Source organism: Peromyscus leucopus, chromosome 7 (genome assembly GCF_004664715.2).
Source record: "Peromyscus leucopus breed LL Stock chromosome 7, UCI_PerLeu_2.1, whole genome shotgun sequence".
NCBI lineage: Eukaryota > Metazoa > Chordata > Mammalia > Rodentia > Cricetidae > Peromyscus > Peromyscus leucopus.
This window is the reverse complement of record NC_051069.1, coordinates 115,329,919-115,348,663: the sequence shown is the minus strand read 5'-3', so window position 1 is coordinate 115,348,663 and position 18,745 is coordinate 115,329,919. Positions and strand designations below refer to the sequence as shown.

At 46.0% G+C, this 18,745-nt stretch overlaps 1 protein-coding gene across 1 annotated transcript in view; it reads left to right on the top strand.

Moving 5' to 3' along the window:
* Sf3a1 (splicing factor 3a subunit 1) overlaps positions 1 to 18,745 on the top strand; it is a 22,942-nt gene extending 4,197 nt beyond the window's left edge. The window contains exons 3-16 of the mRNA XM_028870662.2: positions 5,097 to 5,304; positions 6,197 to 6,454; positions 9,049 to 9,123; positions 10,744 to 10,894; positions 11,848 to 12,041; positions 12,919 to 13,036; positions 13,307 to 13,492; positions 14,172 to 14,293; positions 14,395 to 14,640; positions 15,148 to 15,355; positions 15,787 to 15,941; positions 17,069 to 17,170; positions 17,281 to 17,352; positions 17,982 to 18,745. Of these exons, the coding sequence (XP_028726495.1) occupies positions 5,097 to 5,304; positions 6,197 to 6,454; positions 9,049 to 9,123; positions 10,744 to 10,894; positions 11,848 to 12,041; positions 12,919 to 13,036; positions 13,307 to 13,492; positions 14,172 to 14,293; positions 14,395 to 14,640; positions 15,148 to 15,355; positions 15,787 to 15,941; positions 17,069 to 17,170; positions 17,281 to 17,352; positions 17,982 to 18,083 (2,197 nt within the window). The 3' untranslated portion in view covers positions 18,084 to 18,745. The remainder of the gene's footprint in view (positions 1 to 5,096; positions 5,305 to 6,196; positions 6,455 to 9,048; positions 9,124 to 10,743; positions 10,895 to 11,847; positions 12,042 to 12,918; positions 13,037 to 13,306; positions 13,493 to 14,171; positions 14,294 to 14,394; positions 14,641 to 15,147; positions 15,356 to 15,786; positions 15,942 to 17,068; positions 17,171 to 17,280; positions 17,353 to 17,981) is intronic.

Below are 18,745 nucleotides of genomic sequence, written 5' to 3'. Positions count from 1 at the left end.
CACTCCCCTGAAGCAACACCTCAACCGCCTTGTATCATTTAATAGATGTTTCTTTCCCAACTTTCTAATAACATCAAAAGAGATTCGGTTGACATCTTTCACAGTGTCCACTCCACGAGAGTTCATGTCACTTTAAGGGCTTTAATTAACTTGGATTTTCACTTAAAAGCTGCCCTAAGATTAGGGCATTGAGTGTTATGTTTAGTTGACTAATGTTTCATAGCAACCTTAATCCTTCCCCCTTTCTCCTGAGATGTAAATAATTGGGAAAAGGATGTTGCATAAGGAATAAGTGCAATCTTACTGTCCAGACAATTCCTGCCAGCTGTTGTCACTTTTTCCTGTTTCCTTCAGCCCTTGGCATCCTTTTTTAGATACGGCAGTACTGGCGCAAGTGCCATCATGTCTTGATTTTTCTTGCATGCTAAATTGTAAACATCTCCTGCATTACTGGATGATTTCCCTCATGCATGCTTTCTGAGGAGAGGATGCAGGTGTTTTCTTGAGATGTTTCCAGTGTTTCTGATTGGTCAGTGAAGCTGTAAGAGGAGTTTGAACATGGTCTTTCCCATTTAGGTGGTTTCTTTTTTTTTTTTAAGATTTATTTATTTATTATGTATACAGTATCCTGCCTGCATATTTTACCTGAAGGCTAGAAGAGGGCATCAGATCTCTTTATAGGTGGTTGAGAGCCACCATGTGGTTGCTGGGAATTGAACTCAGGACCTTTGGAAGAACAGCCAGTGCTCTTAACCACTGAGCCATCTCTCCAGCCCAGGTGATTTCTTTAGAAGAAAATTCTACGTGAAATATTAGTGGCTAAGAAAGCATCAAAAGAAAAGATGCTGGGGGCTGGAGAGATGGCTCAGTTCAGTAAAGTGCCTGTCACGAAAGTACGAGAACTTGAGTTTGGGTTCCCTGCACTCATGTAAAAGCAAGATTTAGTGGTGCCTCCATCTGGTAACCTTAGAAATGGGGAATGGGGACTGGCAGATTTCCGAAGCTCGTTGGACAGGTAGTCTAGCACATTGGTGTGCTTCAGATTCAGTGAGAGACCTTGTCCCTTGCCTCAAAAACAAAGGTGGGCCAGTGTGTTGATACACTCTGAAGGGAGAGGCAGGTCAATCAGTGTGAGTTTCAGGCCACCCTGGTAGCATTTCAAGCTAGCCAGATACTATCTAAAATAGATAGTAGATCAATTTAAATAAGGTAGGAAATGATAGACACTTGACATCAGCCTCTGGCCTCCACAGACATGTGTGTACACATGTATGCACTTAGAAACATCTCAGTTTCCCAAGTAGCTTTCCAATAATTTTGTCATCCTCTGCTGCCTTAGACAAAAAAGCACGACTATCCACGTTCTCTTAAATAGAAAAGCCCATCATTGGTGTAGTGATGCACACCTGTAATCCTGTGTTAGAGAGGAATGTGAATGTTGAAAGTTGGAGACCAGCCTGGCTAAATGGTGAGCTCTATTTTAAAAAAGGGAATAGGAGCTGGAGAAGTGGCTCAGAAGTTGGGGCCACTTCTGCTCCTTCAGAGGACCTGACTTTGGCTGGCGCTCTCCCCCTCCCCCTCCCCTCCCCCTCCCCCCCCTCCCCCTCTCACAAACACACACACACACAAAGTTTTAGTTTTGGGTTTGTTGGTTTGTTTGTTTGTTTTGAAAAGGAAAATAAAGGAGCTGGAGAGATGGCTCAGAGGTTAAGAGCACTGACTGCTCTTCCAGAGATCCTGAGTTCAATTCCCAGCAACCACATGGTGGCTCCCAACCATCTGTAATGAGATCTGGCGCCCTCTTCTGGCCAGCAGGATACATGCAAACAGAACACTGTATACATAATAAATAAATCTTTAAAGAAAAGGAAAACAAAATGGATTGGACATACTTTGAAGTCCCATAATGTGTGAGGCAGAGGCAGGTGAATCTCTGTGAGTTTAAGGCCAACCTGGTTTACAATGTGAGTTTCAGATCAGTCAAGGCCAGGACCTTATCTGGAAAAAAAAAAAAAAAAAAAATATATATATATATATATATATATATATATATATATATATATATATATAAAACAAAAGGGTTGAGTGTGTAGCTCAGTGATGGAGTGAGTGTATATCTTTATGTACAAGGAGAGGAGTTCTATCTCTAGGAGTGTAAAAACCACCGTGTTTCCAGATGAGTTTTAACCATGGCAATCACTTTGTAAGCATTCTAAAATCTGAACTTGGGGTGGCTCAGTGGGCAGAATGCTTGCTGCACAGCATTAGGACTTGAGCTTGGATCTTTAGTGCCACATAAAAATATGGTGTGTGAGTGTGTGTATGTATGTATATGTGTGTGTGTATCGGGGGTGATTGTAACCCTAGCCTTGGTGGATAAAGATAGGCAAATTTTTGATTCCCCTGACTGGCCAGCCTACCTGACCATAATGATGAGCCCTAGGCTCAGTGCAAGACCCTGTCTCAAAAAAAAAAAAAAATAGCTGAAAATGATAGAGGAGGCTATCCGATGTCAACCTCTGGTCTCCATGTGAGCATACCCATGTACATATGCATTTTCTCTCTGTCTCTGTCTCTCTCTCTCTCTCAGAAATTGTAAGTAAAATCTGAACTTGATTTTCCATACTTCAAAATGAAGGGACAGGTCAAGATCTTGCTCTGGGAGAGAGCTGGTATTCAGGTCTGCTCTGTTAAGCCAGGTACTCAGGAGCAGGCAGTGGGTATCTGAAACCAAATCTGACTAAAAGGAACTTTTTCTCTGTAGGTAGGTCTTCCCAGTCCTGCATTTTCCTATCAAAAAGCTAAATTGGAAATTACCTTTAAAAAGCCCCGCCAGCTGGGCTGAGTCAGAGTCAGGCTTTTCTGCTGAAATCCATTCCTTGTGTTGGAGGATCTAATTCTAAAATTAGCAGTAAGCCAACTTAGAGCACTGGAATTTCTGGGAATAAGTACATCTGCCTTCCCATTATATCTTTGTAACTGTTCCCTGATGTGTAGAAGCTATGGCTTAGGCAGCACGGCAGGAGACAACCCAGACTCCATTTCTAGACGCCATTACTCTCCCTGGGTGGTTCCCAGGCATGGGGACCGGATTGAGAGGACCCAAATCTAGATCCATCCTGCTGTGTGTGGTTTACATTACATAGGGAGGAAAATGCTCCTTTCCAAAGCGTGAGGTTCTAGCTGAACTAATGCACAGTCAATTGAGACCTCAAGCTACAGGGTGTGACCAGAACTTGCTAGAGGACAGGCCCTCCATAGTCTGTGCCATGGGTGTCTCAGATTGTTGTGGCTAATCTTCATGTATACAGTGTTCTGCCTGCATGTATTCCTGCAGGCCAGAAGAGGGCACCAGATCTCATTACAGATGGTTGTGAGCCACTATGTGGTTGCTGGGAATTGAACTTGGGACCTCTGGAAGAACAGCCAGTTCTCTTAACCTCTGAGCCATCTCTCCAGCCCCTGTGGTGGGTGATTCCCCCACCCCCACCCCACCCCCCACGACAGGGTTTCTCTGTATAGCTTTGGAGCCTGTACTGGATCTTGCTGTGTAGACCAGGCTGGCCTCAAACTCAGAGCTCTGCCTTCTGAGCGCTGGGATTAAAGGTGTGCACTAACGCTGCCCAACTTAGTGGCTAAGCTTAATCATAAAGTCACCTATATGTTGTCTTCTGCTCAGTTTAACTGACAGGGAGGGCCAGCGGTGTGCAAGTCTGAAGAAGGAGTGACCTGTCTGGCACTAGTCCCTGGAGCAATGGGACTTGGGAGCCAGAGAATCAGTGGAAGCCCCATGGGCCTCTCCTGAGAGACCAGTCATGTCCAGTGTTGGTGGAACTGCCCCTTCTAGGCTACATAGCAATAACTGTCCCCTTTGTTTACGAGCCACTGTATTCAAAAAGCCTTGAGCATCTCTTTAAATACTACTTAAATATCAATAATACTTGAAGGTACAGAGGGAAAGTGATGTTAGCCACATTTTATGTGAGGGAAAATCAGAGCAAGGAATACTTTGGAACCTTGTTCTGTGTGAGACTAAGTAGTGAAGCAGAAATTTGAAGGTGTCCATGTCTTGTGTCTTTCTAAGGCTGTGTGCCTTTAAGCTGACACAGATGTCATATGTAAGTATGACACTTGGAGCTAGGTTTGGTGGCACAGTTAACTGCACCTGGAAGGTAAAGGCAGTCAAATCAGGAGTTCAAGTCCAGTCTTTAGTCTGGACTTTATGAGATCCTATCTCAAAAAACTAAAACCAAAAAGTTATGGCCTCTTGAGTTATTCCTACTGGAACTCTAAAATCAGCATTCCCCATTTTGTCATTGTCCTAGAGGATTGCATTTCTTTAGTGTAGATACATATCTGTATGTATGCATGTGCATATGCACTTACACATGGATCAGAGTACAACTTGTGAAAGTCAGTTCTTTCCCTTTACCATGTGGAACCAGGAGATCAAACTTAGGTTGTTGTCAGCAAGCACCTTTACCTATGCAGCCATTGTATCATGGCCTTACCCTGTGTGTGTGTGTGTGTGTGTGTGTGTGTGTGTGTGTGTGTGTGTGTGTGTGTGTGTGAGATATAACACACACATATATACATATACACAGAATATATAAATCTTGCAGAGCCTTGTAACCTTACAGAGCAATTTTTTCTTTGTGGGCCTCTCAACAATAAATGAAGTTACTTTAGGCAGTATTTGGACAAGACATTAACATTTATTAGCTGTTTGGGTTTTTTGTTCTTTGTTTTTGTGGAGCTGGGAGCCGAATCCAGGTCCTTGTGCACATTAGATAAGCACTCTGCAATTGTGCTATGTCCTCAGCCAAGAACAAAGCGATTGCTCAGCTGGTTGTAGATGTTACAGGAGTGGCAGAGGGGCTAAGGGGTGACTGGTGGGAGTAGCCAGGCCACTTTTGCAAATGGCACTGACTGCTGATTCCTGGATACTCGAGGAGGAGCTCTGATATCCTGAGGGATGGACTGGTTTGGTGAGTGGGTGGTGGCACAGATGTTGAAATGGAGAGAAATTTGGATCTGAGTAGTCACAAAGGTCGTGGTATTCATTATTTGATGTGTTACTATTTTTTTTTCCCCAGAAATGGGCCTGAATTTGAAGCCAGGATCCGACAGAATGAGATCAACAACCCCAAGTTCAACTTCTTAAATCCCAATGACCCTTACCATGCTTACTACCGCCACAAGGTCAGCGAGTTTAAGGAGGGGAAGGCTCAGGAACCCTCAGCTGCCATCCCCAAGGTTATGCAGCAGCAGCAGCAAGCCACCCAACAACAGCTGCCCCAGAAGGTTTGGAGCCCAGCCCCTCTTTGTGGGTGAGGGAGGAAGCAAGGCGGGTGGGCATAATTAGCTCTGCTGTCCACAGTCACAGCCTCCAGGGACGGAATTAAGTTACCTTCGTCTTCCTGATGGTACATAGCACTTGCAGAGCACTGGTTGGTCAAGCTCTGTGCTCTGGGCTCGGGTCATGAAGAGCTTAACAGAGCAACTGTTTAACTGATAACGAAGCTGAGGCTTGTCTAAATATGATTTATTACTCCAAGGTGTGAGAGGTAGTTGTAGTGTGAGACCCTTTTGGCCTGGATGAGCCAAAGGAGGTGATGTAGCCTTGTGCCATCCCCTCCCTTTTGTTTGGGCTGCTCTAATACCCAGTTTGTTCTAGGGCCCAAGAGTGTTGAAGCCAGCAGCACTAGTGACAATCAGGAATGTCAGTGGGACAGAAAGTGCCATTCCCAGACTAGTGGGAAAAACAACCTTTTGTTGGCCATGAGAAATAAAAGTTGAAGTCATGTTTGAAGACCTTGGATTTCTATTGCTGCTTGTAAGGCCTAAATTTCTCATTAAAAAAAAAAACCATTCACAATATCTGTTCTGCGTCATGGTTCTCTTGGAGGTCATTGATGTATCTTATGCAATGGCATTCACTACACAAACACATGGGCCTTATTGTACAGCCTCTTAAGTTAGATTTTATAGCCTATTTCCTGTATATTTTGGCAACCTCTCTAGGTCTTTGATTTCAGGATGGGAGCAGAGATGTAGATCTTTGAAGCAGATTAGGGAGTTGAGGCTCAGTTGCGTGAGACACCATTGCTCTTGGGTGCCCGTCTTCTAGCAAGTCCCAGTGATGCTAACAAGTAATAAAGCATCTGTCTGTTCTTGTTCACACTCTCTGTCTCAGGTCCAAGCCCAGGTGATCCAAGAGACCATAGTACCGAAGGAGCCCCCTCCTGAGTTTGAGTTCATCGCTGATCCCCCCTCTATCTCAGCCTTTGACCTGGATGTAGTGAAGCTCACAGCTCAGTTTGTGGCCAGGAATGGGCGCCAGTTTCTGACCCAGCTGATGCAGAAGGAGCAGCGCAACTACCAGTTTGACTTTCTCCGCCCACAGCACAGCCTCTTCAACTACTTCACAAAGCTGGTGGAGCAGTATACCAAGGTGCTGGGTCAGGGCGAGGGTGATGTCTCAATGCTGGGAGTACAGTATTCCCTTTCTGTCCGCAAGGACACTTGCTTTGTGGGGTATCTGAGGAACTGTGAATCTCAACTTAATGTAAAATCTTGACTCATGTGTATGTGTAAGACTGTAGGTGCTTTTGTGCCTTGCCATGGAGCACACTTGGAGTCAGAGAACAGCATTCAGATGCATCTCTCCTTTCACTGAGGATCAAACTCAGTACATCAGGATTGCATAGCATGTGCTTTTACCTGCTGAACCATCTCAGTGGCTCTAAATCTTGATTCCTGTTATTTTGTTTTTTCAGAGATAGGGTCTTGCTGTGTAACCCTAACCCTGGCTGACCTTGAGCTCACTATGTAGACCAGTCTGGCCTCAGAGATCCTCTTGTCTCTGGGATTAAAGGCATGGGCCCCCACACCCAGCTTCAGTTGTTATCTCTTTAAATCTTGTTATTAAAGAGACATGTTTACAATGTTATTAGGTGGCCATCTGCTGTGTGACAAGACTAGGTAGCACTGGCTAATTTTAGGTGTATGTACATTTTTAGTTGTCTACTATTTGGTCTGAGAAGCAAGCTCTTAACAGTTGCTTCCTATTACTTAATTTAATCCTCGCAGAACTTTAGTGGTATTTCCCCAACTTTCACAAGCAGAAACAGGCTAAGGAAGATGATTTTATGGGCTACAGTTATACCTCAGTGGTAGAGTACTTTTCTAGCATGTATAAGGCCCTGGGGAAAAAAAGACCAAAAAAGGAATGAAACGTGAAGTCATAATCTCTACAATTTCAAGCTAGTAAGCAAGCAGTGTTGCTGAGATTCAAATCTTTGTTATTTTTACCCTATGGAGTAACTTACACTAGGAAAAGTTCAGTGTGAGTTTACTAACATTGAAAACACGCGCAGCATCTTCCCATTTGGCCCTGGTGATGTGTAGCCTGGGCTATAGACTGAAACTGGTTTGTTTGTTTGTTTGTTTGTTTGTTTGTTTGTTTGTTTGTTTCAAGACAGGGTTTCTCTGTGTAGCCTGCCTGTCCTGGATCTTGCTCCGTAGACCAGGCTGGCCTCAAACTCACAGAGATCTGCCTGCCTGTACCTCCCAAGTACTGGGATTAAAGGCATTCACTATTACTGTAAAAAAAATCTGACATGGCAATCTGGAATTTAAAATTAATAAGTTGGCTGGGTGTAGTAGCTAACACTTCAAATCCCAGCTCTAGGAAGATTGAGGCATGAGCAACACCAGAAGTTCCAGGTTAGTCTGAGCTCTTTGAGAGTCTTTGCTTTAAAAATTAATTTTTTAATGGGTTACAAAAAAACAAAACAAAACAAAACAAACCACTCACTGGTATATGTGTACCAGTGGTACATTTTTCTTATTTTCCTTTTTAGTGGGATGCTCTACACATCTGTTCTTAACATTTAAAAATAATGTTAAAGATTTAAGTTGAAAGGACTCGTAAGGAACAGCTCTAAGTATAAAATTAAAAATATAAAAATATGTCTTAAGAATCTAGAAGCTAGGAGAACAACGGCTGAAATCCAAAAGCCAAAGGGTTTCTATAAGTACACAGTATCAGGTTTTTGTGGATTTTTATATCTGTTTTATTTATTTTTATTATGCATGTATGAGTATTTTGCCTACATGTATATCTCTGTACCACTCATGTGCCTGGTGCCATGGAGGTGAGAAGAGGCCATTAGATCCCCTGGAACTAGAGTTACAGATGGTTGTAAGCTGCCATATGGGTACTGGGAATTGAACCCAGGTCTCTGAAGAACAATCACTTCTCTTGCCTACATGCCATCTCTATCCCTGTAGTATCAGTTCTAAGTAAGGCCTGGGTTCAATTTGATCTGCTTCCATAGTTAGAAATCCTTAGTCTCTATTTTGTCACTTTTTTGTTTCCTCTAAATTTGGATATTGGCATTGACTCATAACTTGAAGGCACTGGTGTCTACCCATTGAAAGCTGTACTAGTAGGTAGATTCTAGGGATAAAGGTGCAAGAGGGGAGCAAGGTTCAGTTGTGCTGCTTTGTAGTGGAAGTGGATACTGTTGGACAGTTGGAATGGTTGCTAGAATCAAGGCAGTCAGTGTTCTTGGTAACTGCACATTAGACAAGGGGTTCTAGTAGTGAGATGAAAGAAATCTGTCTTTGTGGAGTTTTGTAGTGGGGAGGAGACTACAGGTGAAGTGTCTTGTGTGTTTCAAATGGTGATAGAGACTCTAGATCAAAAGGTGGGGGATGGAAATACTGGGAAGTAGGGAGGAGGTGGCTATGGTCTTGAACAGAACAGCAGAGAGGACTGAATACCATTTTCAAAATGATAGGAGCACATCAGTGTTATGTAAGCAGGTGTAATATAGCATGTTCTGGGTCACCTGCCAGTAGTTTGCATACTTTACTGGGAATTCTGGAAATGGCCTTCTCTAAAGTTCTAGTTGTTGAATAACTTGCACAAAGTCTGACATGTAGAGCTGGGATTGAGGCTGAGTATCCATCTCTTATGTCCTGTGATGGGCCCAGCAAGTCTGCCTCTTTGTTTTATACTGCGATCTAATTCTCTTTCAGATCTTGATTCCACCCAAAGGCTTATTTGCAAAGCTCAAAAAAGAAGCTGAAAATCCTCGAGAAGTATTGGACCAGGTAAACACAGGATTTCCTGCTACCAGGTACCAATGCAGCAGGTTCTTTGTGTGGGTTTTGTTTTTGTTTAGAAACCATCTTTGAGGCAGTGCAGGTTGACCTTCCCTAATCTGAAATTTAAAACACTCTGGAACCTGAAACTTTTTGAGCCCACATAACACTAGGAATTCAAAATTCCACATTTGACCTCATGTGATGGGTCACTTTCAAAATGCAGGTTCGCTAACGTCATATAAAATTAACCTTCAGGCCATGTGTATGAGGTGTGTATGGAATGTAATGACCTTCAGGTTTAGACATGGGTTCTATCCCTGGTGCATCTCATTCATCGTATATATGCAAATATTCTAAAATTAGACACACTTCTGGTCCCAAGCATCTCAAGGAAGGGGTAGTCAGCCTGAACCTAGTTGTAGGGTGCTGAGAAAGAAAGCCTTGTGAAGACTACAAAGGCCAGCCAGAAGTGTAGCAGATCCCTGGGTAGAGAGGTGGTAGAAGCCTTTGGAAGTCACTCGCTTCTCACAGTTGGTGCTGGTTGGTTTTAACTGTGAGATGACTGTTTCTCAGACTCTTAGATTGTGGCTGCTTTTGAAGATACCAGATTTTCTTTTCTTAATTTTTAAAAATGTTTGCCAGATGTAGTATCTCATTTCTGATCCCAGAACAAGACCACTCTGGGTTACAGAGTGAGACTCTATCTCAAAAAACAAAGCGCTCCCCCCCAAAAAAATTTTTTTTTTGTTAAGTTCCATACACGTGTACTGTATATACTAATTTTTAGATGTCTTTGTCCCCCCCTTATTCTTTCATTTCCCCTGCCTCTTCCACTGAAACCCTCAGTAAGGTCCGCCTCCTTTCTTGTCATCCTTTTTCTGTGACCCACTGTGTTTATTGGAGTTGCTTACATGAACATGGGTGAGAGATTATTTACTGGAGTGTGGCCAACTTGTCGTGACTACATCACTGAAGAAAATGACACCCTCAGCTAAGCCACGCTTTATTGCCAGTAGGCCCTCAAGGAGGAATGCCCCTCCTCCATTTGCAATGAACCGCTGATGCGTTCAGTATGGTGTAGGTAACCACAGCTGCAGTGAGTTCATGAGTACAGTGGCTTTGTTATGGCCAGAAGATGTCTTTTTGCTGTACATTTCTCCATCTTCTGGTTCTTACATTCTTTCTACTCTCTCTTCTACAAATGTTCACTGAGCCTTGGAAGGGGGAATATTAATGTCCTCTTTAGGACTGTATACCACTGTCAGTTATCCTTGGCATTTGACCAGAGTCCCTGCATTAACTTCCACAAAGTTTAATAAGAAGTTTCTCTGCTGAGAACTAATCCTGATGTAAACTGTGAGCACTTTTAACAACATATGACCATCTAACAAAAGGGGAAAAAAGGTAATAGGGTCCCCCTAGGCCTGTGACACTTCCAGCTCTTGGCAAGGTTAACAGTACCACTTACTAGGTTTTCTTGCACATTCACTGCACAAGAGTTGGCTGCTGTAAGCATAGAGCCCTTTGCCAACTCGGGTGGAACACTGGAAGTTTCCCCTCACAGACATAGTTGCCTCTTGGTCTGAAGCCTCATTGGAGGCACTTTGCTGTTTCCTATCCCCATAGGTGTGTTACCGAGTAGAATGGGCCAAATTCCAGGAACGTGAGAGAAAGAAGGAAGAAGAAGAGAAAGAGAAGGAACGGGTGGCCTATGCTCAGATCGACTGGCATGATTTTGTGGTGGTGGAGACCGTGGATTTCCAACCCAATGAGCAAGGTAGGCCTGGGAGGAGAGTGCCTCCATGTGGGAGCCAGGAACTCTGGTGCTCCCAGGGAGCAGCAGAACCAGGCACAGTACTTTGTTAGTGTTTGTCCCTCTGTTCCAGAAGGGGAAACATTGTTCATTTGCCCAAGTTAAATTCAGTTCAACAGCTGGTTATTATGCTAGACTCTGATGTCCTCTGCAGATAAGGATATCAGACAATTCCCTAGCCTTTGGGGAGCTCACAGATAGGACAAGGAATGCCTTCTCTCTCTCTCTCTGTCTCCCTCTCTCTCTCTCTTTCCCTCTCTTTTATTTTTGGAGACAGGGCATATTAATCATAGTTTCTAGAGGAACAGAACTGATAGAGTCAATCTGTGTATATAAAAGGGGAATTTATTAGAGTGACTTACAGGCTGTGGTCTAGCTAGTCCAACAATGGCTGTCTCCTAACAGAAAGTCCAGGAGGCTGGATGTCTCAGCTGGTCGTCAGTCTCATTGGAATCCCGACCAGGGAAAAAATGCCTCAGCAGCAGGATAGACAAACTTTCCATCAGGAGTGAGGGCAAGCAGGCAAAGAGCCAAACTTCCTCCTTTCATGTCCTTTTATGTAGGCTGCCAGCAGAAGGTGTGGCCCAGATTTAGGTTGGGTCTTCCCACCTAAAATGATCAACCAAAAGAATCCTTCACAGGTCCAGCTACTTGGGTTTTAGTTAATTACAAATGTAGTCAAGTTGCCAACCAAGAATAGCCATCACACAGGTTCTCAATGTAGTCCTGGCTGTCCTAGAACTCACTGTGTAAACAGACTGGCTACAAACTCATAGAAAAATCCACTTGCCTCAGCCTTCCTTCCAAGTGTTAGGATCAACACTTTTCTTTTCTTTTTTCTTTTTTTTTTTGCTACCATGGTGTTTGCTACCATGCCCAACTCAGAATGCTTTTGACCCTGGTTTTACCCCTTTTAGGGAACTTCCCACCCCCAACAACACCAGAGGAACTGGGAGCCCGAATCCTCATTCAAGAGCGCTATGAGAAGTTTGGGGAAAGCGAGGAGGTGGAGATGGAGGTTGAGTCCGATGAGGAAGATGAGAAGCAGGAAAAGGCTGAGGAACCTCCTTCCCAGCTGGACCAGGATACTCAAGTACAGGACATGGATGAGGTAAATTCCCAGGTGTTTTAGCCTGACCTTTCTCCTAGAGCCCAGGAGGTTGGATGATGTTCTTCTAGTCCAAGCTTCCACTCCTTGAGGCTTAAAAGATTGTGAGCCCTGGAGAAGGCCAGACTGACTGCTGCTGTTTAAGCCCAGGCAGCCTAACACGTCTTTCCAGCTCCAGCAACAAAGATCAATTCATAGGAAAGATCTGAAAGCTGTGCCAGCCTTGTATAGTCTGTTGATTTCCCTGTGGCTTGGCAGCCCTGCTCCCAACCCACCCTCCGCCAGCCCTGTTAGGGAGCCATATCACCCTGTGCTTTGATGCCTTCCTAGCACTTAGGCCTAAAGGATCACTAGTTCCCAAGCTTGTCTAAATGTAGCCTACACATCCTTTCAGGCATTTCTACCCTCTTCCAGCATGACCCTCCAAGTAGGCACAGAATCCTGAGCCAAGCTGCTTTCCCCACTCTGAAAGAATCTGTGTACAGCTTGAGAAGAAAGGGCCCCAGTGTCTGTGGGAATTGACTTTTTCTCTCCCTCCCAGCATTGCTCTGGGAGCAGCTCCCATTGAGCGCTGACTTGGCCCCTGTATTCCTCTTCTGTGTGTTAAGTGCCTTTGGCCTCTTGGGATTGCCTGGTGCCAGCCGCTGAAAATGCCTGGGAGGAGTGTTAGCACCATGGTCCCTGATGCTCCCTCCCATTCATGTAGTGAGGAAACAGCTTGGCTGGCTGCCAGCTGACCTCAGCTGCTCCAGAAGGCTTAGCACATGGATGCTGGTTGGCAGGGGCCAAGGCTCCTTGCCACCCTGAGAGGTGCCACAGTCTTGAGCTTTGTGGAAGCGGCCTTTCATCTCCTGAGTTGTGCCTCTGCCTTGCTTTTCAGGGTTCAGACGATGAGGAAGAAGGACAGAAAGTGCCTCCACCCCCAGAGACACCCATGCCTCCGCCTTTGCCCCCAACTCCAGACCAAGTCATTGTGCGAAAGGACTATGACCCCAAAGGTAGGGCCTGCCTCCCAGTCCTTGTACTGCTAAAGAAAGTCCTGCATGGTCTTGTGTGTTCTTCAGATGGGCTGTTTCTAGGAGGGCTTGAGGTGACCCCTGTGTTGCAAGCCTCATGGTGGGAAACAGTGTAGTCATCTCCATTTTCGAGTTTCTGGTGTGACGGTGGCACTGAATGGATGTTTCCAGTGAATGATGTTTGAATACACCACTTTCTTAGCCTCAACTACTATCCAGAATTCTCACTTAGACATCTCTGTTTCCTCCTAGCTTCCAAGCCCCTTCCTCCAGCTCCTGCTCCTGATGAGTATCTTGTATCCCCCATCACTGGGGAGAAGATTCCTGCCAGCAAGATGCAAGAACACATGCGTATTGGGCTTCTTGACCCCCGCTGGCTGGAGCAGCGGGATCGCTCTATCCGAGAGAAACAGAGTGATGACGAGGTTTATGCACCGGGTAAGGTGGAGCTTCTCAGCCCATAGCTTGCTGTATGCAGACACAGAATGGTTGTGGTCAGAGAGTTTAGGAGATAGGTGCAGCCTATGAAAGAAATCTGTATTTTCCAGAACGCTGTAGAGGAATCCTCCAAGGGCTGGTACTGACAGGATGTCACGTGCCCATTGCTATCCCATAACAAGACACTGGCAATAGCTGGGAGGGGTATTTAATCTTTGGCTCTCTTGGATGGACTTGTGATTGAAATTTTCTATTCTTACTAATCCTGACAAAAGGGCAGGATAGGGCTTCCCGTGCTAGTGCACACCTTTAACCCAGCACTCGGGAGGCAGAAGCGGGTGGATCTCTGAGTTTGAGGTCAGCCTGGTCTACATGGAGAATTCTAGGACAACCAGCACTACATAGAGAGACCCTGCCTTTAAAAAAAAAAGGCATCAGGATAGGAAGGGGGAGGGATGGGTCTTTAGTCCTGTTAGTAGGGGTTGGACAAGTACCAGGTCTTTCGGCTTACTGCTTCTCTGATAACCCTCCCCAGACGGGACAAGAGTGACGTGTTGGATCTGACTGCCAGCATGTGCTGTGGATCCAGCCTCCACTCTGCGTTCCTAGATAGCTGCTGACTTGGCAGAAGGGCACTAGGTTTAGCTTCCCTTTGTCTCCTTTCTGTTGTTGCGGACAGGTCTGGACATTGAGAGCAGCTTAAAGCAGTTGGCTGAACGCCGTACTGATATCTTTGGGGTAGAAGAAACAGCCATTGGTAAGAAGATTGGGGAAGAGGAGATCCAGAAGCCAGAAGAAAAGGTACAATTCCATTGAGTCCTAGTGCCTTCCCTGCCCTCTGTCTCCCACATGTGGGCTCCTTTCCAGGAGTCATGACAAGCTGTTTTTGCTCTTCCATGCAGGTGACTTGGGATGGCCATTCAGGTAGCATGGCCCGGACCCAGCAGGCTGCTCAGGCCAACATCACCCTCCAGGAGCAGATTGAGGCCATCCATAAGGCCAAGGGCCTGGTGCCAGAAGATGATACTAAGGAGAAAATTGGCCCTAGCAAGCCCAATGAAATTCCCCAGCAGCCCCCACCTCCATCTTCAGCCACCAACATCCCCAGCTCAGCACCCCCCATCACATCAGTGCCCCGGCCACCTGCGGTGAGTCAGAAGCCACCCTGTGACCAAGTGTTTTAAACGTCGGTCCTTAGGGTGGGAGGATGCTCTTGTCTGGGAAGGGTAACTGTCAGAGTAGGGCCTGGCTGCTAGTTTGTCACGTGGAAAGTGGAAACTTGTAGCTTTGTCTTCCACTGCAGAGGGGAATTGGAACTGGGTGGCAAAGCAGATTTGAGGCTAAGAAAGGGGCTGTGGCCTTAATATGTCTTTGAGAACTGATGGCCTGTAGCCAGGAGATCAAGTCAAGGTCAGCCTCTTTCGAGGTACTGTCTGCCATGAGCTGGTTGAATCTGAACCACCAAGCCCCAAGTGGGCAGAGTATTATCCTGGAATTCTCAGAAGCAAGTTGCTATCCTGGGTCTGATGTGAGACTTGACTCTCAGTGATAAGCAGAATCCAAGTTGTCCAACCCCCATCTTGAGTGGCCAGTTATTGTGCCCTTGAACCTGAGCCTTCGTTTTCTATGACGCATGGGTCTCCTCTCACCCTCAGATGCCGCCTCCAGTTCGTACCACTGTTGTATCTGCTGTACCTGTCATGCCTCGGCCACCTATGGCGTCTGTGGTCCGGCTGCCTCCAGGCTCCGTGATCGCTCCCATGCCACCTATCATCCATGCACCCAGGATCAATGTGGTACCCATGCCTCCTGCTGCACCTCCCATCATGGCACCCCGCCCACCTCCCATGATTGTGCCAACAGGTCAGTCTGAGTGTTGCTTTCCCATCTGTTGGGTCAGTCCACAGAGCCATGGCTGGTGTTAATGGCAAATATTCCCACTGGGTCTCCACCCAGAGGAAATCCAGACTGGGAACTGGGAGGCCATAGTTCTTGAGGAAGATGAGACTGAGATGGCATAGCTAGTGTGTCTGCATTTGGTGGTCAGGTCCTTGACAGGCTCAGAAGTTGACTGTTGTCTGGCTGATCTAGTCCAGCCCTGCCTCTAGTCCTCTGCTGCCTAGTCTAGGCATCCTTCCAAGGCTCCCTGCCAGGGAACCTGCTGAGTGCCAGACTTATCAAGGCAGGGCACGTCACACCTCTAAGGAGCAAAGCCTTCAAAATGTCCCCGGTCCTGCCTCCTGGGCCTCTGCCCCCCTGTGTACTCATTGGGTGGCTGTACCATGTCTTTGCAGCCTTTGTGCCTGCCCCACCTGTGGCTCCGGTCCCAGCCCCAGCCCCAATGCCTCCTGTACACCCCCCACCTCCTATGGAAGATGAGCCTCCATCCAAGAAACTCAAGACCGAGGACAGCCTCATGCCTGAGGAAGAGTTCCTGCGCAGGAACAAGGTCTGTGATTTAGAATGTTCCCCAGAGTATCTGGCAGCGTCATGGTTGCCCAAGCCTCAGCTATGTTCCGTTCCCTTGCTGTTAGCTTCTGGGGTGTAGGTCAGCCAGAAGTTTCTGGGTCCGTGGGGTTTTGCATCTTTTTGTTTTGTTTTGGGTTTTGGTTTTTCAAGACAGGGTTTCTCTGTGTAGTTTTGGTGCCTGTCCTGGATCTCTCTGTAGACCAGGCTGGCCTCGAACTCACAGAGATCTGCCTGCCTCTGCCTCCCGAGTGCTGGGATTAAAGGTGTGCGCCACCACTGCCTGGCTCTGGATATTTGTTTAATGTGAGGTCAACAGCTGGGGGAGCAGAAAGCTCTCTAGTGGTGGTGGTTCTGGTAGTATGGACTTTTGTAGAGGTCAATGTGGAGATGCAGCTGCTGAGATAGTATCACCTGAGTGAAGTTCCAGGAGCACTAAACTAGCTAGAGGAAGGTCCTAGGCATGGTTCTTCAATTCAGTTCTACCCTCAGCCTTGGGGAGGCTGCCTTTTAGGGTAGGATTCTGCTGGTATTCTGGAACAAGGATCCTACCTTGGCATTGCTGGTCCCTAGGAAAGCTGTTAGGCTTCAGTGAGTCTGAAGCTCCCACTAGATTTGCCCTGTAAATTTGACAAAATTATTTTTCCAAGACTAGGGTCTATTTCTTGAGCACCTACCAAAGATTCAGACTATTCTGTTTAGTGTTCCCAGCAGCCTATTTCACAGGCAAGTAGCATTAGCTCAGGTGTCTTGTCTGCTCTGGAGCTGAGTTGTGAACCACATTTTTTACCCTACTGGTCCTTGAGGTTGCAGAATATTTTCACCTTAGTTCCAAATTAACTGGAAAGCAAGCTCAGAAAACTGAGTATGGTAATATACTCTTAAAATCTCAGCACTCTAGAGGCAGAAAGATTGAGGCCAGCCTAGGCTATATATGAAACCCTGTCTAAAAACTAAAAAGAAATGAAGCCTTTTGTAGTCACAAGTAGCATCAGTAGTAAATGAGGCCAGAGGGACAAGAGTCATTGTGTGGATGAGCCCACTGTTAGCAGAACATAGTTCCTGGTTGACTTGGAGCTCTCCAGGCGTAATGAGCACTCTGTTTTGCAGGGTCCAGTGTCTATCAAAGTGCAGGTACCCAACATGCAGGATAAGACGGAATGGAAGCTGAATGGGCAGGGGCTGGTCTTCACTCTCCCACTCACAGACCAGGTATGTGTTACCACCCTCCATTGGTACAAGTGCTTGGGAGCCAGTGGGTTAGGTCAGCTTTTTCCAGCTGATCTTAGCAAGGGAATAAATGACCTTTTTTGGTCCCACAGGTCTCTGTCATCAAAGTGAAGATTCATGAGGCTACAGGCATGCCTGCAGGGAAACAGAAACTACAGTATGAAGTAAGTCAGGGTAACCCTGGTCCTGCCCCTTAGGTTCCAACTCTTCTGTCATCCCAGAAACAATCTCTTGTTACAAAGTATGATGGAGAGAGACCTGGATGTGGCAGTCTGAGTCCATCCTAGAAATGATATAGCTGGAATGCTGGGGCAGGTGAACCTGACAGTGCTGGATCTGACAGCACAGTCTAATGCAGGGTCTAAAAATGTTTAGAACTGGATGGGGACCAGCCCAGTGATGTGATCTTAGCCTGCCTCTCTCTGCAAAGGGGATCTTTCAGGTCTTCTGGGGCCTCTTCTCTTCTGTAAAAACAGGATGTTGAATTAGGTAATCACCAAGGGTCTTATGACCTAAGAAGTAGGCTGTTAATTGGAGTTGGTCATGTCTAGCATGTTGGGGAGTTGAAAATTGAACAAGATGTTGATAAAGGTTTGTCAGTATCAGTTGGAAACAAGGAAAGAAAAAGTGTTCTAGAAGAAACTGAAGTTCGTAATCCACTGACCTCCTGGCCTTCCTTTAAGCATCCATATTGGTGCAGTCTAGAATATTAACAGCTGAGCTCAGTTGTGTGAGGCTGCATTGATGTGGTCAAAGACAGGTGCCATACCTAAGACATTTGTCTGTCTTCTAGGGCATTTTCATCAAGGATTCCAACTCCCTGGCTTACTACAACATGGCCAGTGGTGCTGTCATCCACTTGGCTCTCAAGGAGAGAGGCGGCAGGAAGAAGTAGTGAGACATATCTACAGTTGGGCTCCTGCCTTGGACCTCTTCTTTCACCGCCACTTCCAGGAGCTTCTCTGGGACCTCGGGCACAACCTGTGCATTTGTTTCCTTCTTAATCAGTTTGAGATTCACCTTGTCCTTAGGAGAGTTGTTGCCCACTATCTAACCTGACATGGGTAAGAATAGCAGAGCTTTCTAAGCCAGGCTGTGGAATGATTTCTTGTTAGGTTCTGGATTGGAGGTCCTTCAGGAAGTCCATTAGGAATTGAAAACCCAGGGCTTTCCTACAAGGTAGTTTCATAGCTCCAAGTGACCGCTTAGTTGATAGAATATGGTTACTGTCATTCATCATTTTGTATCATGCTTGGTCTCTCTAATAAACCTCTCTAATGAAACCAGGCATAATACATGCATGCCTGTAATCTTGGGACTTGGGAGGTGCAGGCAGGAGAATTAGATGTTCAGAGTTAGCCTCAGCTATAAAGCTTGAGGCCAGCCTGGGCTGTGTGAGATACTGTGTTAAACAAGTATTTTTAAAATTAAAAACAAAACACCTCTTGGACCCTCGTGGAAGCAGTTTAATAAGATCTGTCTCTTGACCAACTGTGTCCACTGCTTCGTGCTGTGGCGCTCCTGGGGGTCTCAGCAGTTGTGGTGTTTGTATATAAA